Below are 14,977 nucleotides of genomic sequence, written 5' to 3'. Positions count from 1 at the left end.
GTCGCGACCCACAGGTTGAGAACCGCTGATTTAAGCATTCAAAATGCTTCATTTAATATAGAAATTGCTGCCCTAAATGAGTGCTGGAATACACATAGTCCTCATATAGTTCATTTAGTGATCGTTCAAAGTTATGACAACACTGAAAAGTGTTAAGACTTATGACCATTTTTCACACTTATGACCCTTGCAGCATCCCCACGGTCACACGATCAAAATTCAGATGCTTGGCAACTGGTTCATATTTTGGATGGTTGCAGTGTTCTGGGGTCATGTGATCAAGTTTTGCGATCTTCTGACAAGCAAAGTCAATGGGGAGTCCAGATTCACTTAACAACCATGTCACTAACTTAACAAATGAAATGATTCGCTTAACAACTGTGGCAAGAAAATTAGTAAAATGGCGCAAAACTCACTTAACAAATGTTTCACTGAGCAACATAAATTTTGGCCTAATTGTGGTCGTAACTCAAGAACTACCTGTACAGCATCTACACCAGCAACTACACAGCATCAAACTGCCGGCCTGTGGGCCAGATATGTCACGTGCAGGCAACACCCACCTCAGCTCTACAAAGGCAAAAAGCATCGCAATGTGTCACGATTCGGCCTGTGATGTAATCGAGTTTGACACACGTGATCTATATCAAAACCAAAAGAGCCATACTCAAACAACTGCCAGCAGCCATTTATAATAATTTTATTAATAATTGTTAATTGGCAGCCCTGAGTATTAAAAGCCAACCTCCCCTTAGATGGCAGAAACCCAAGCTAAGCTTTGGTCCTTGTCAGCTAATTATAAAAAATCTCTATGAAAATAGCAGCTGTGTTTTTTTCCAGTTAGCCCAGCAATCCTGATGAACTCTAGTGCAGATGTCATTTCTTGCCCTGATTTTAGCAACTATAGTTGGTCCTTAAAATCTTTTTTTTTAAAAAAACTGTTATCAAGAGTTCTTTTTCCTCTTTGTGCCTTTTGCACAACCTCTGCCAAACCAGCCACCAGAGGGAGGATCTGGATGCATCTGTTGTTCCTCTCTCAGTTGTACTTCATGAAGACTTGCTGGTGGAGCCACGGGTTTTCGGCTATGACTGCTTTCTTCTGCAGGTTGCAAAGGAACAGCCAGAGAAAAGATGGGGTCTTTCATTCTATAGACAAACATGATAATATGTAATGTTAATTTACACAGCTACTTGTGAATAAGTGGAAGTAGCAGCTTACATTTTGAGCTATTATGCAAATATATTCAACCATAGCAGGATTTGGACCACACCATCTTCCTTACAACTTTGGATGACAAATTCTGCCTCCAAATAAATCAGAATAAGTTATATTAACAAGGGCATTTGACAGCTCATGACACTAATCAAGCCTGACACTGAACAAAAGTGACACTGAACAAGTTTGGTTGTCACTGACCTATCATAGGAAGGAATGGGAAGTTCCAACTCATCCATCAACAACTTCATCACATCATCACATCTTCCATGAAGTTTTAGGACTGCGAGATCATCCTTTGGTGTCCACTGCAAATACAATAGATTGAGGTTGGATTAGTTTCCTCAAAGACAAACAGACTGTGAGTGACATAACACTGCTACTCATCAGATTCAGACAGACATAAGTTTTATTTTTTTATTGCAGGGCTGGTAAAACATATTTAGCCCTTATTAAGAAAAATGACATTCCAATAGCTAGTCCGTTAGGAAAAAAATATTTTCTTTAGTAAATCAGAATACAATGGGAAGCTTTTGGAATACTGAGAGACATAATTAGCTCACATTCCAACTATCACTGCATTATCACTGGATAGAAATAGAGAAACCAACCTAACATTTAAGAGGAAACAAGTGTCTGAAGGTTATCAAGCTAGGATATACATTTCTGAGTATAGCTGAATGCCATTCAGATTCTATTCCATTATCATGGAAATCTTAACCTAAGGAAATACAAAACTAAGCAAACAATTGCTCCACATAGCTATATATATTTATTTTAATTGACAAACCTCCAAAGGCTCACACATGCCTTCTGCTCAAGAACAATTTCTTTATTCTTGGTATACAGTAGTAGGAACAGTCTATGACCTTCTGCATATATTGTTTCATATCAAAAGCAAATGATGTAAACACATGCATCTGAATATTATGCTCTACCTCATAATATACTCACCTGGAGATTTACAATATAGAGTTTAGGGCGATGTCTGGGTGGTTTACTCATGCACCATAAATGTGGGTACTTTTTCAAAACCTGTTGGAAAAAGGAAAACACAGCATCTATTGTTAAAAGGTGAATCTACCTCCTAGTTTTCAGATAACATGGTATAGGACACCATGATATGTCATTTATATACAGAGACTTCCTCCAATGCATATCTGCCAATTTCCCCGAAAAGTAAAAAGAAAAGTGGGGCAATGAGAACAATCATCTGCTTATAGACCTATTATTCAAGAATTCTGGGTTACCAAGTCATCTGCAAGACTTTTTTTTTTTTAGAAAAAATACTTCTGGACTAAGTAACATGCATAGGTATAGTATTCCAAGAACAAATGGCCAAGATACAATCTTATGTTACAACCCAAATGTTACTACCTCAAATTCAAGAGGAAACTTTTAAAATCAGAATACCTCAAAAATGTTCTTACTAATTCCAGTTCCTACCATTACAACTATAGTTAACAATGTAACTCTATATAACTTTATTTTAAAACATATCTGATAATGTTTAACAGAGATTACTGATAGGAAAATATGTGTAGAACTACAGCCTGAGTTAATGGAAAACTAAAATGCTGCCCAAGGTATGATATACCAAGGTGCATCATGTTTAAAGGTGAGAAAGAAACTGAGAGAAGGAGCAGAGCACAATTACCTTGTGGTCCTACTTGACAAGTGCCAGTTGTTGAGATTCTTATGAAGAACTTTGGATTCATATTTAATATATCAGAATTCTGGAGATACAGTCCTCACATATCTTGAGAACGTTATCTTGGGAAAGTATTGGGTTGGAGGAAAGTTATCTCAGGGTGACTCAGTATAGCTTTTATGTTCTTAAACACAAAAATATTCTCAAAGTCTGTAACGTATAAATCAAACCTTATGTGTAAGAGTTTCTAAACATGCACTTTAGCTTTGAAAAAAGTAATTAGTGTCCAACTGGGCATTTATTGAAGTAGGCCATACCTACTTTAAGAGGAATTTTAACTATAGAGTAGGCAATTCTTAAACCCTTTCTGGTCTTGTACTGAACTATACAGTCTGTTAAAAATGTTTCAAGAACATATTTGCTTGGAGCTGTTGGCTATTTTCTTAGTGAAAAGGGGAGCAAATGATCTCAGAATACTATTGTACTAATACAAGAAAAAACCTGACCTGTTCTTTTCTACAGGGTTTAATCAAATCTTCCTTCTCAATACTTCCGAGGAAACAATTTGAGTATCCTTTTCTTTTTAACAGTGCCTGTTGCATGACATTTTATTTCCAGGAAATAATAAATAGCAAACCAGCAGTTAAAGCATATTATTTTACTTGGAAACTACAGGTAGTATTCAACCTAAGACCGCAATTGAGCCCAAAATTTCTGTTGCTACGGGAGACATTTGTTAAGTAAATTTTGCCCCATTTGGTGAACTCCCTTGCCACAGGTGTTAAGTGATTTATTGCAGTTGTTAAGTTAGTAACATGGCTGTTAAGTGAACCTGGCTTTCCCATTGACTTTGGTGGCCAGATGGCAAAAGGTGATCATGTGACTCCAGGACATTGCAACTGTCATAAATATGTGTCAGTTGCAAAGCGTCTAAATTTTGATCACGTAAGCATGGGGATGCTGCAATGATCATAAGTGTGAAAAATCATCCTAAGTCACTTTTACACTTTTCTGTTGTAACTTTGAACAGTCACTAAATGAATCATTGTAAGTTGAGGACTACCTGTACTAAATTATTGTTTGTTTTTTAATTCTAGGGGGAAATATTATATTTTCCTTTTCAAATATAATTTTTAGGAGCTTCATTTTTTGCTGAGTCCAGCTGTCCAAATCTGTATTCATTAACTTTCAGCATATCTAAATATAGATCACTGATGAAAGGAAAGAGATTAGCACATGTTTTGATTTCTACTATACTAAAAAGTATCTGCAAGAGTATATTGAAGGGATAATAGAAAGGTAACGACAGGTAGTTCTTGATTTAAAACAGTTCGTTTAGTGACCGTTCAAAGTTACAACAGCAATTTAAAAAAGTAACTTATGACTGTTTTTCACACACTGATGACTGTTGCAGCATCTCTATGGTCAGGTGATCAAAATTCAGATGCTTGGCAGCCGGTTCAATTTTATAACAGTTTCAATGTCCCAAGTCGTGTGATGAACTTTTCGACCTTCTGACAAGCGAAGTCAATGGGGAAGCCAGATTCACTTAACAACCATGCTGATAAGTTAACTGCAATGTTTCACTTAACAACTGTGGCAAGAGAGGTTGTAAAATGGGGCAAAACTCACTTAACAACTGCCTTGCTTAGTAACAGAAATTTTGAGCTCAGTTGTAGTTGTAAGTCGAGGATTACCTGTGTGTGGTTTCAAAAACTTCTATTTTTGCAAGCTGAATCTTGAAAACTACAAAATAAAATCTCAATTAGTTCATCATTAATTTTCAGTATTTTTCCAAAAGCTTCCTATACATAGAATACATTTTAAATCATAACACTTTTGCACTGATGTGCAAAGAAGGTATTTCTTTAATTTTACCTTCAAGCTAGATCCCAAGCAAAGGATCACATCTGCTTTGCCAGCAGCTTCTGTTGCTGCCTCCCAGTTCAAGGGTTGCTGTAAAATACCCTTCTCTCCAAAGTGTACAATTGTATCTCTCAGCTGTGCTCCACATTTATGGCATAATCTCCCAGTCTGGTGCTTATGCAAGGCTGTGCGCTCTGTCACATCAAATATTCGTACATATTCACGATTGGGTGTGCAAGATGTGCAAACCTAGTTTGGGATGGAATTATAGAATTTATTAGCATTTTTCTTCTATGACAATGCACCAAATCTCACTCTCTCCAAGCACTCACCTCTATATACATGTTTCCATGCAGCTCAGACAGGGCTTCTCGAGGGAGGCCACTGCGCAAGTGAAGCCCATCACAGTTTTGAGACACTACATGCTTCACCTAAAAAGAAAATGGGGTGAAAATGGAAATAGTATCATAGACAGTAAGAGAAGATGTTTTCCTCTTTTCCTTTGTCCTTGCTCAATCACAATCTAAATACAATAACAAAATCCTTATAATGTGCAAAAGACTTTATCCTCTTTTTCTCACTCCTTGACTTATGACAGCAATTAGAACTGAAATTTTCACTGCTAAGCAGTAGAGTTGTAAACTGTGACCACATCACTTAGTGACTGCAGTCCCTGCAGTCCTGGTTGTCATCATTAACTGAATCTCATGGACATTAGGCAAGACAGCTTCCTGCCAGCCAAAGTCAATGGGGAAGCCAGCAGGAAATTGCAAGTGACAGGCCCACAGGCAAGTAAGTGGTTTCTCCCAGGTGGGGAGGGAACAAGGGGGCACCAGCATGCAGGGAGGTGTGCGAGAGGTGCAGCACAGGGAGGGTGCACAAGGATGTGAGGGAGAATCAGGGACAGTGAAAAAAGGGGTGCATGAAAGGAGCTGTGTGAGTTGAGGATGATTGAGGGGTTGCACAAGTGCAGAGGGGCAGGGAAGGATTCCCCAGTGAGGAAGACTTGCCTCAATGACTTGCAACCTTGAATTTCAAAAAAAATGCAATCCCCATTGATTTTCTGGGGGAAATCAGCAGGGAAGATTGCAAATGGTGATTATGTGATCAAAGGGTGCTTGTCAACCAGTTGTAATTGTGAATGAATTGCTGAGCACTCAGATCACGATCATAACTGTGAGGTTGAGAACAGATGGTAACCACGATTTGTTCAGTGCCATCCTAACCTCAAATGGTTGCTGAATGAATGGTTGTAGGTCAAAGAAAGACTTTACTTGTTCTGCTGATTGGTAGCAGGCAGTAAAATTGTTTTGAACTCGTTAACTTCCAGATTGGAAGCAGTTTACAGACAGTGGTAAATATGGTTGCCTAATCAAGTTTGAGCCCCATGGTCTTAAACCAGCGGTGAAATGCACTTACCTTTGCTACTGGTTCAGGAGTGTGAGTGCACGTGCCTCTTCTGCACATGCGCAGAGCCTTTTGCGCATGCACAGAGGGTCAAAAACGGGACATAATGACGTCCCAACGGGTAGGCAGAGCCTCCCGCCGCCGGCGCTACCGGTTCATGCGAGCCGGATAGATCCGGCCGGATTTCACCGCTGCCTTAAACCTATTTCAGGTCTGAGACAGAGAAATGGAAGATTTAATGACTATGCTATTTGGATTCCCAGTGTAAGAACACAAGATGCAGAATGTTGCCTCCTGAAGAATTCCAAAGATCAGAAACTAATTTTCTGAAAACAGATAAAGTATGTCTCAAAGAGAGTTATGTATTACAGAGAAGGCAAGCACTGCTGGGCCATAGACTACCCTCCAAAAGGCTGAGTTTTAAATTCTATGGTTATAAAGTGTAATGTACTTCCACATTTTGAAAGTTTCCACTTCACTTCTATTAAAGTTTAAAAAGCATTTCAAAATTGAATGTAAGAAGTATATGAAAAATTACACTGTAGCTTATCTGTTAACAGAAATTGTTTTGGCACTGACATTCTAAGCCAAGCATTCAGAATCTTTAAGCACTGAGATTTCTGTGCAAGGAAAAAATACGAAGAAAAATAATACTTTCTATCAGGAGAAGACTGATATAAAAATAAAGAGTCAAAGAAGAAAGCCAATAGCAGAAAGAGAAGACACGTAGTAGTAGTGGAAGCAAAACAGGGATGAAGCAGGGAATGAAAGCAAAGAAAGGGAAGAAAGGGAAGGTGTAGGATGTTGGAAATGCCAGCTCCTCTGCATGTCAATTTGCACATCTATGATTTAGACCCGTATTTCTCAACCTCAGTAACTTTAAAATGTATGGATTTCAACCCCAGCAAGTACTACAAGCTGAGGAACTCTCGAAGTTGAAGTCCATACATCTTAAAATCGTCCAGGCACTGATTTAGACAGTGGCATCAACAGTTTCTGTATGTCTTCTTTTTACAAAAGCATCTAGAAACAATATGACAAATGTTGTAGATACAACATGCAGCAAACCTAAGAGTCACTATAAGAATATGGCCTCAGAAGTGCAGGACTGAAAATCAAAGAGCTTACCAGTTTGTTGTTGTGCAAACAAGCAATGCTCATGTGGGTGAGTGTGGGCTCTGCTTCACTCAGATCGGTAGCCCTGATACATGGAAAGAAAAGAAATATGAAAAGCAAGAACCAGGATCCCAATGTAACATAAGAAATGCTTTTGAACCAATTACCTGATACTTCTCCCTTTTTGCAGCATTGTCCACACCCCATTTGGGCCTCTGTAGTCAGGAATTGAAGCTGCCTGTAAGGAGTCACAAAGAAAAAGAAACTCTACTGGTTTCATTTCAAGAATGCATTGTCTTGCCTGTATTCATAAGCATCTCTACCTTTTACTTCCATGCCATGAAATTACTGGATTACTGTAAAAAAGACGCCAGAGTCACTTTTTGTGAATTAGGTGGCTCTACAAAATTGATTAACAAAATAAAAATTCTAAAGTACCTGTTAATTAGTTCTTTGTACCAAATAATCTGCCATCACCCAAAGATCAAAGCCATTCATAGTATATCTATCCATCAGCTCAATCTGCATCCCTTAAATGTTTATCCTGAACAAAACAATTTCCAGTTTATTCTAAAGTTACAGCTATATAACATGCTGCTTTGGCCCAGGGTCAGGGACATTGCGTTGTACCTGCAAAACACTTTGTTACTATACCAAGTAAACTGTATAGATACGGCCATGAAGTCACAATGAGCTGACCTTGGCTCAAAGGAGGTTTTACATGGGAAGCGTGTAGTTAATCTTTCCCTTCATATCTCCAATTTTTTTGGATAAAATAGTTACGCAAAATACTAGGATTTACCAGCTAGCCAGGGAATTCACTTCCACTTTCACAGTATTTAGCTGTCTGTCACAGTTCTTTTCTTCCCCAAAGCACAAAAGTGTGAAGTATTCACATATTTTACACCTCTCCAGCATTCCTTCTCACAGATGACTAATTCCAGATATATATTTTGCATTCTAAATAAGAGCTGGCTCCTTAAGATGTGAACAGCTCAATTTACAGTTTGATTTTTACTGACAATTTAGATGAAGATTGGTATACAGAATCTTACTTGTTTCTACCAGTCTTTCAAGATATCCAAACAGTTTACACCAGTGATCAATGCCCTGTTTTGGAATGCTACCTATCATGAGTACAATGAACACACACTTTTCTTAAATTCATAACACAATCTAATCTTTTTGAACTTTTTAGGAAAGACATTGCAGAAAAAGTAACATTTTTTTCCAAAGAGATTATTAGAGAGGAAAATTAGACTATTAGAAAATTAGACTATTAGACAGGAAAATTAAAAGCTTTTCTGATTCCCCCTACCCCCCATTTTTCCACTTTCACAATGCTAGTGTTAATATACAACATAAAAGTTATAACTTAAAATGCCAAAATGCTCTCAAGATGCCTTCTGTTTCTACAGAAGGTGACGAAGCCAATTATTTCAACTTGTGTTGTGTGACTTGAGAGCTTTTAAGAATTTTCAAACCTCAAAACAATGCTGCTCTCACATGAGTAGTAAGTAGTAGTAGTAAGTAAGATAGGTAATTCAGTTATAACAATCTTTTGTTGCTGATGACTTTAGAAGGGACAGTGATACAACCTTACCGTACTTATGCCAGCTCCTGTATATACAATAAGATGTTTAGCTCCTCGGACAACAGCAGATAGCTTGCTGACTTTTCTCTTCAATTCATCAGGCTCATCACACACCTAAAAAAAGAAGAGTAAAAATCTCATATTTTCCAAAATGATGAAATCCACACATTTCTTTTCTAGCTTTTGTCCATTCCTGTAATTGTAGCTTTACAATAAAATAGATTTAGTTCATCTAGTTGTGTTTCTTGTCTGGTTTAGCATCAATCTTGCCAGTCTAAAAGCACAACCTTCCTCCCCTCCACTTTTGTCTGCTTGTTCCATTAGGATGGGTCCTTCCTTAGTTTCCTTCTCTGATTGTTAAGTGACTGAGGACTCCTGCCCCTCTTGTCTGATTGTTTCCCAGGCAGGATCTCTTGTCCTCTTTCCTTGAGGTCTCCCATGCATTCCATTACCATAACTAATTTATTTGGAAAGTTTAACATCATTTATATTCTTTCAAGCAGATGAAATGTGGATGAAAGCAGAGACTGAATTTTACAATATCAAGTAGCCAAATTAGAAATTACATACTCTTCTGAATAAGCACTGACTCTCCTACCATGTACTTATAAACCTACTTGATGCCTCAATGAAACATGCCAGAACTGTTCATTAATATATTTATCTTTATTATCTCTACCTTTAATTATTATCTTTCTTCTTCAAAGTAGAAAAAAATTAATTGCCCAAAAAAGAGATACAGATAAACTAACAGGTTCCTTTTCTGTAAATTTGGCAGAAATCTTATCTAGTTTTGTCTGTCAGCAAGGAAAACCACAAAATTCTCAACAAGCAAAACCAGTTCAAAAGACAATTACATTAGATTGTTTAAAGCCTATGGAGGGCAACCAACTTAATTGGTTAAGGAGGGTTAGATTCAGATCTGCCTTTCCAGAAACAAAAGGCCTTCAGTTCACAATTGGAAATGAAATCCAGTGAAAACCTCTCCTAAAAGAAACTATAGAAGTAACTTCCATTGTTCATTTGTTTGTTTAATTTACAATCGTTTTTCTTCTGCTGCTTACGCTCATGAATAGCTTTTAAATGCTAAACAAAACTTCAGAAAGACATTCAGGGAAATGGAACAACTTGGGTTCTCTTCAACCATGAGCACAAGCGTCACACAGAGATTCATTCAGAGATGTTTATGCTAAACATTTAAAGGTCAATTTACATTTGAAGCTTTTTGTATACCCATATCTAAATAAACTAGTTAATCATTAAAAAAACAAATGATAAAAAATTGCAATACAAAAATAAAAATGTAATCAGAAGTTTTTAAGATGCAGAAAACCAGTTGAATGAGAAAAATTTTCTCACAAATTTTGGACAGTATAAAAAGCTGTGCATATTTATTTACAAAGAAAGTTAGATAGTAAAATATTTCTACTTTCTAAATTCAACCAAATATATACTAGTGAAATAGAAATATATACTATTACTTTCCAGTAGCAGTAAAGTTTAATTTATATGAAAAATATAGGTAAGTGCTGTTAGTTATCTTACCCCCCAAACACAGAAGACTTACAGAAGTGACAGATTTATTGTGCCATGTTTTCCCCTGCAAATTAAAATACTCTCCAGCCATTCTTTAATATACTACTGTATACTACTTAAATTCTGCTTCTTGTGACCTTTAGCTGGGTGAAACAGTGCACCATAGGGCAAAACATTTTCAAGCAAAGTACTTCAAGTGAGCTAACTTACAGAATGCATCCACAATCAAGGATCCATAATTCATGTGGTATTGAAATTTTATAAAACATTTTATGACATAAAATAATCATAAAACAGTTTATGATATAATACAAAATGATTTTGTATTATGTCACATTATTATGTCACAAAACATTCCGTGCTAATTTTGACTGTGCTATAGAGTTCAGCTAGTTTTAAGGCAGATACATCTCTGAATGTATCCTGGCTTTTTCAGTGAAGGCTGTGCATTAGAAGCCATTAGAAGCTCTGGCACTGCTGAAAGTATGGGATCCTTGGTGCTCTCTGCGCTTGGTGATTTTCTTACAGACGTTTCATTACCAAACTAGGTAACATCATCAGTGCTAGCACTAGTGATGAGCACTAATTAGCCCTGATGATATCACCTAGCTTAGTAATGAAACATTACTAAGAATTACAGTTAACATTACAAGAAAACCACCAAGCGCAGAGAACACCAAGGACCTCACAATTTAATCTCAAGCTTTAAATATTCTCACTGTTGGAAGTATTGAGCAATCTGGTAAGGAAATAACTGTGAAAGGATTACCTGGGGGTCATCAATTGTTTAGTGAAAAACTAAGCTCACATGAATTTTACTGTCCTCATTGCCAATCTGGGTACCTACGAGACCATCTTTTGCCACCAATAGCCTCCCACCGACCAATTTGTTCTAACAGGGAGGGACTACTCAGGGTACTGTCAGTCAAATTATGCCGACTGGCGACTCCCAGGGGGAGGGCCTTCTCTGTGAGGGCTCCAACCCTTTGGAATGAACTGCCCCGTGAGATACGAAATATCCCTGATCGCCGTGCTTTCCGCCGTGCCCTCAAAACCCTGATGTTCCAACAAGCGGGGCTAAACATATGAACATGTGAATGTTTTTAAAATGTTATCTAATTTTAGGTTCTATTTAATTGGGCCAAACTATGTTATAATAATAATTTTAATTAGCAATTTTATGATGTTTGTGTATCTATATTTTTCTTGACTGTACACCGCCTTGAGTCCTACGGGAGAAAGGCGGTATAGAAATATAATAAATAAATAAATAAATCCCTATCCTGCATCTAAAAACCAGAATTGTGCAAGCAATAGTTTTCCTCATGACACTGTATGAAGTAGAAATTTAGTTTTGAAGAAGCAGAATGGAAATTCTGCTTCTTCAAAGTCAAATTTGACACCTTTGAACTTTAACATTGGAAAAGACTTCTGAGAATACAGTAGACAGCCAAGAAAACAAACAAAAGGCTCATCAAGCAACTCAGTCCAGAATTTTAATTTCGGGCACAAATGCCCAGGCTGAAATTATCATACTTCGGACACATTATGCAAAGATCTACTTTCTACAGAACCCTACAGTGCTAAGGTGGGGGGGGAGGAATTGAAGATGTTAACCTGCCATAAGTCAGATCCGTTCAGTTACAGTGTTGATGGGTGACCGCCTGAAGCACCATATAGGGATCAGATCAGTGGTGGGATTCAGCCAGTTTGCACCACTTCGGGAGAACCGGTTTGGTGAACAGCAAGTTTGGTGAACTGGCTGTTGGAAGAAATCATTAGGGCAGAGAACCGGTTATTAAATTACTTGAATCCCACCACTGGATCAGATCCTCCCGGAGAAAACCTATTTATGTGGTCACTAAGAGCTGACACCCACTTGAGGGCATATATAATCAACTGTGTCTCTATTTCCAGTCATTGCCGATCACCTAACTTTTTTTTTCCCATCCTAGTAGATTAAAGCACAGCTAATTTTTACACACCTTGAAGCTGATTTCAGATCTGGCGAAAGAATTTAACTCCTGCCTAGTTAAGGCCACCATTAAACTTTTCAACTGAGGATATGAAGAAAATAAACCACAGGTGGAAAAAGAAGATTGCCAAGGCTCGCTCAAGCCGCGGGGGAAATTGAGAACTAGCCCTGGCGTCCATCAAAAGGCACTGACAGCACAAGCTATAAACCAGAGGTCTTCAAGCTTGGCAGCTTTAAGACTTGTGGACTTCAACTCCCAGAATTCTCCAGCCAGCTATGCTCTGCTATGCTGGCTGGAGAATTCTGGGAGTTGAAGTCCACAAGTCTTAAAGCTGCCAAGTTTGAAGACCTCTGCTATAAACGTACCCACCTCCTCTAGCCGGCGCCGCAACCTCTCACGCTTCTTGCGAAGCCGCTCCAGATCCCGCACCATCTCTTGACATCCCGACAGAAGCATCGCCTCGTCGGCGCTCCGGTCGGCCGCCGGTTTGCGCAGGATTCGAGATACCTGGGCCGAACGAGGGGGGGGAAAAAAAAGAGAGGAAGGGAAGGGGGCGTGTTGCCAAGCCGGCGCCTCGGAAAAAGCCGCCCCGCCTTGATTTCTGGCCACCCCGCCTTACCTGCCTCCGTCGCTCCCGCTGCTCTTCTTGACGGAGGAATTCAGCGCGAGCCGCCGCTTTCCGCTCCGAGCGACTCAAACTTCGACCAGCCGCCATCCCCTTGGGTAGTTTCCGGGTTCCTATCGGCCGAAAGAGGAGGGTTCGGCTACTTCCGCTTCCGGCGGCGGACGACGCTCGGCGGCGATTGCTTGTTGCCCTGGGGACGCTAAACTATGTTCGCTGCTGTTGCCAGGCTCTTCGTTCCAAGATAGAAGCTGAGGACACAGCTCTACCTGCTACTTCCGGTTGGACTTGTCTTCCCATGTAGACAAAGCCTGGCGTTTCTATTACCTTCATAGAGAATAGGGTCGAATTCCCGCTCTCTTCCTTGCTTGGGAAAGTGCGCTCTCTTTCGGATTGGGGGTTTAAAAACGATGCTGGTCTAAGGATAATTGCGCTGCTCCGGCCCCTCCTTCTCCGAGACCCCCGTGGTGGCCGCGTGCGAAATTCTGTCCGCGTGGATTCTGTCGCTGTTCTTCCGCATCAAAGTAAATTCCATGATGTGCAATGCAATCCTTTCAAGCGCAAGGTCTTCGGTAACGATGCTTATCTTTTTTTTTTTTTAATTGAAAAAGTTTTTCAAATACAAAATTTTTTCCCCCTTTTTTCCCTAACCCCCCCTCCCCCTCCCCTCCCCCTGTGACTTCTTCATAATAAAACCCAAATTCATAACAGATTATATAATACTTTACCATCCCCTTACTCCATCCCCATATGCTGACCCTTTCTTTCTAATAAGATTATCATATCCCCCTTATACTATACATTTCAAAATGACTTTCTACTATAACATTATATAATAACTCCTAATTTAGCATAATAATAAATCAAATCTTTTATATATATTAATCTATCATTTAAAAACAACCTTCCGCTATAAAACTATATAATAAATCCTAATTTAACATTTATTCAGTTCATAGTCTACCCATTTCCTTCACCCCCATCGTTATATCTCTTAACTCAAATCTTTTACATATATTCATATCTAAACATAATATCCCTTTTCTTAAACTAAACAATCAATAAACTAATCTGTCTCCACCCACTTTCCTACAAGACTACCATACTTAATAATTCTTAATATCTTTATTCTTCTGCCCACTCCACTAAAAAATATTCCCTTATGTAAATAAAATCCTCTTAAAAAGACTTTAGGCTTGTAATCCATATAATATCTTCTGTAATGTCTTTCAACTAGATTATAAACTCCATCACCCATATTAGGGTAACATCACATCCTAATTCCAACAGTATGTTCGGTATCTTCAATTACCATCTGCCCCCATCAATAGCAAATATCTTCATAATAAAAAAAACAACAACCACCACCCGAGTGACTTTGTATTTGTATTCCATATAGCAGTGGTCCCCAACCTTTTTATCGCCGCGGCCCGCTGAGCGCGCGCAGGGGTGGGGCCGCGGCCCGCTGAGCGCGCGCAGGGGTGGGGCCACGGCCCAGGAGCCTTTGCGCAGGCCCATTGCGCACGGCCCAGGAGCCTTTGTGCTGAAGCGTTCCTGTCCCCCGGCCGCTGTGCGGCCCGGTGCCAGGTACTTCACGGCCCGGCACCGGTCCGCGGACCGGGGGTTGGGGACCACTGCCATATAGTGTCTGTAGAGGTGTCTTTTATCCAAATTATTAATTCCAACCACGGTAATGATGCTTATCTTGATTGACTTATTCCCCGTAACCAGAAACTATTGTCTACTGCTGAACGTTACATACGAATATAACGGGGAAAGCATTGCTCAGGGCATTTAACTCATTAACTATTAACTCATTAATTAATTAATCCTCATTAACTCACTAATGAGAATTAAGCGTTTTGTTGGTCTTACTCGAGTAAGAAAAAGTGGAATATTTTTTTTTCCTTTCAAAATCCAACGACCAAAGTCAATCATATCATCTTATTTAATGCATTAAAAAATACAAAGGGAAACTTGGCAGTGAGAAAAA

General features: G+C 39.0%; 1 protein-coding gene across 2 annotated transcripts; it reads right to left on the bottom strand.

Annotated features, from left to right (window-relative positions):
• Positions 1 to 676: 676 nt before the first annotated feature.
• On the bottom strand, positions 677 to 13,467 carry SIRT7 (sirtuin 7). Of its 2 annotated transcripts, XM_070937639.1 has the most exons (10): positions 12,982 to 13,465; positions 12,732 to 12,869; positions 8,860 to 8,964; positions 7,424 to 7,494; positions 7,269 to 7,341; positions 5,066 to 5,164; positions 4,746 to 4,982; positions 2,171 to 2,251; positions 1,418 to 1,524; positions 677 to 1,146 (listed from the first exon to the last, which is right to left on the bottom strand). In XM_070937639.1, exons 1-10 carry the CDS (start codon positions 13,075 to 13,077, stop codon positions 945 to 947), a joined length of 1,209 nt encoding a protein of 402 aa, XP_070793740.1. In that variant the 5' UTR covers positions 13,078 to 13,465; the 3' UTR covers positions 677 to 944. The 2 variants fall into 2 exon arrangements, with proteins under 2 accessions (XP_070793740.1, XP_070793739.1); XM_070937638.1 differs by having other exon boundaries at positions 7,269 to 7,494; positions 8,855 to 8,964; positions 12,982 to 13,467.
• Between the last annotated feature and the right edge of the window lie 1,510 nt (positions 13,468 to 14,977).

Source organism: Pituophis catenifer, unplaced genomic scaffold (assembly GCF_029215685.1).
Source record: "Pituophis catenifer annectens isolate HBS135680 unplaced genomic scaffold, rPitCat1.0.hap2 SCAF_2, whole genome shotgun sequence".
NCBI classification, from domain to species: domain Eukaryota; kingdom Metazoa; phylum Chordata; class Lepidosauria; order Squamata; family Colubridae; genus Pituophis; species Pituophis catenifer.
The sequence above is the reverse complement of the archived record's forward strand: the minus strand, read 5'-3'. Positions and strand labels throughout refer to the sequence as shown.

Coding starts and splice junctions, on each gene's coding strand:
- SIRT7 (XM_070937638.1), bottom strand. CDS start 13,077: ATGGCGGCTGGTCGAAGTTTGAGTCGCTCGGAGCGGAAAGCGGCGGCT. Junction 12,870..12,981: donor AGCGGGAGCGACGGAGGCAG/GTAAGGCGGGGT, acceptor CGTTCGGCCCAG/GTATCTCGAATCCTGCGCAA. Junction 1,147..1,417: donor CCCATTCCTTCCTATGATAG/GTCAGTGACAAC, acceptor GTTTGTCTATAG/AATGAAAGACCCCATCTTTT.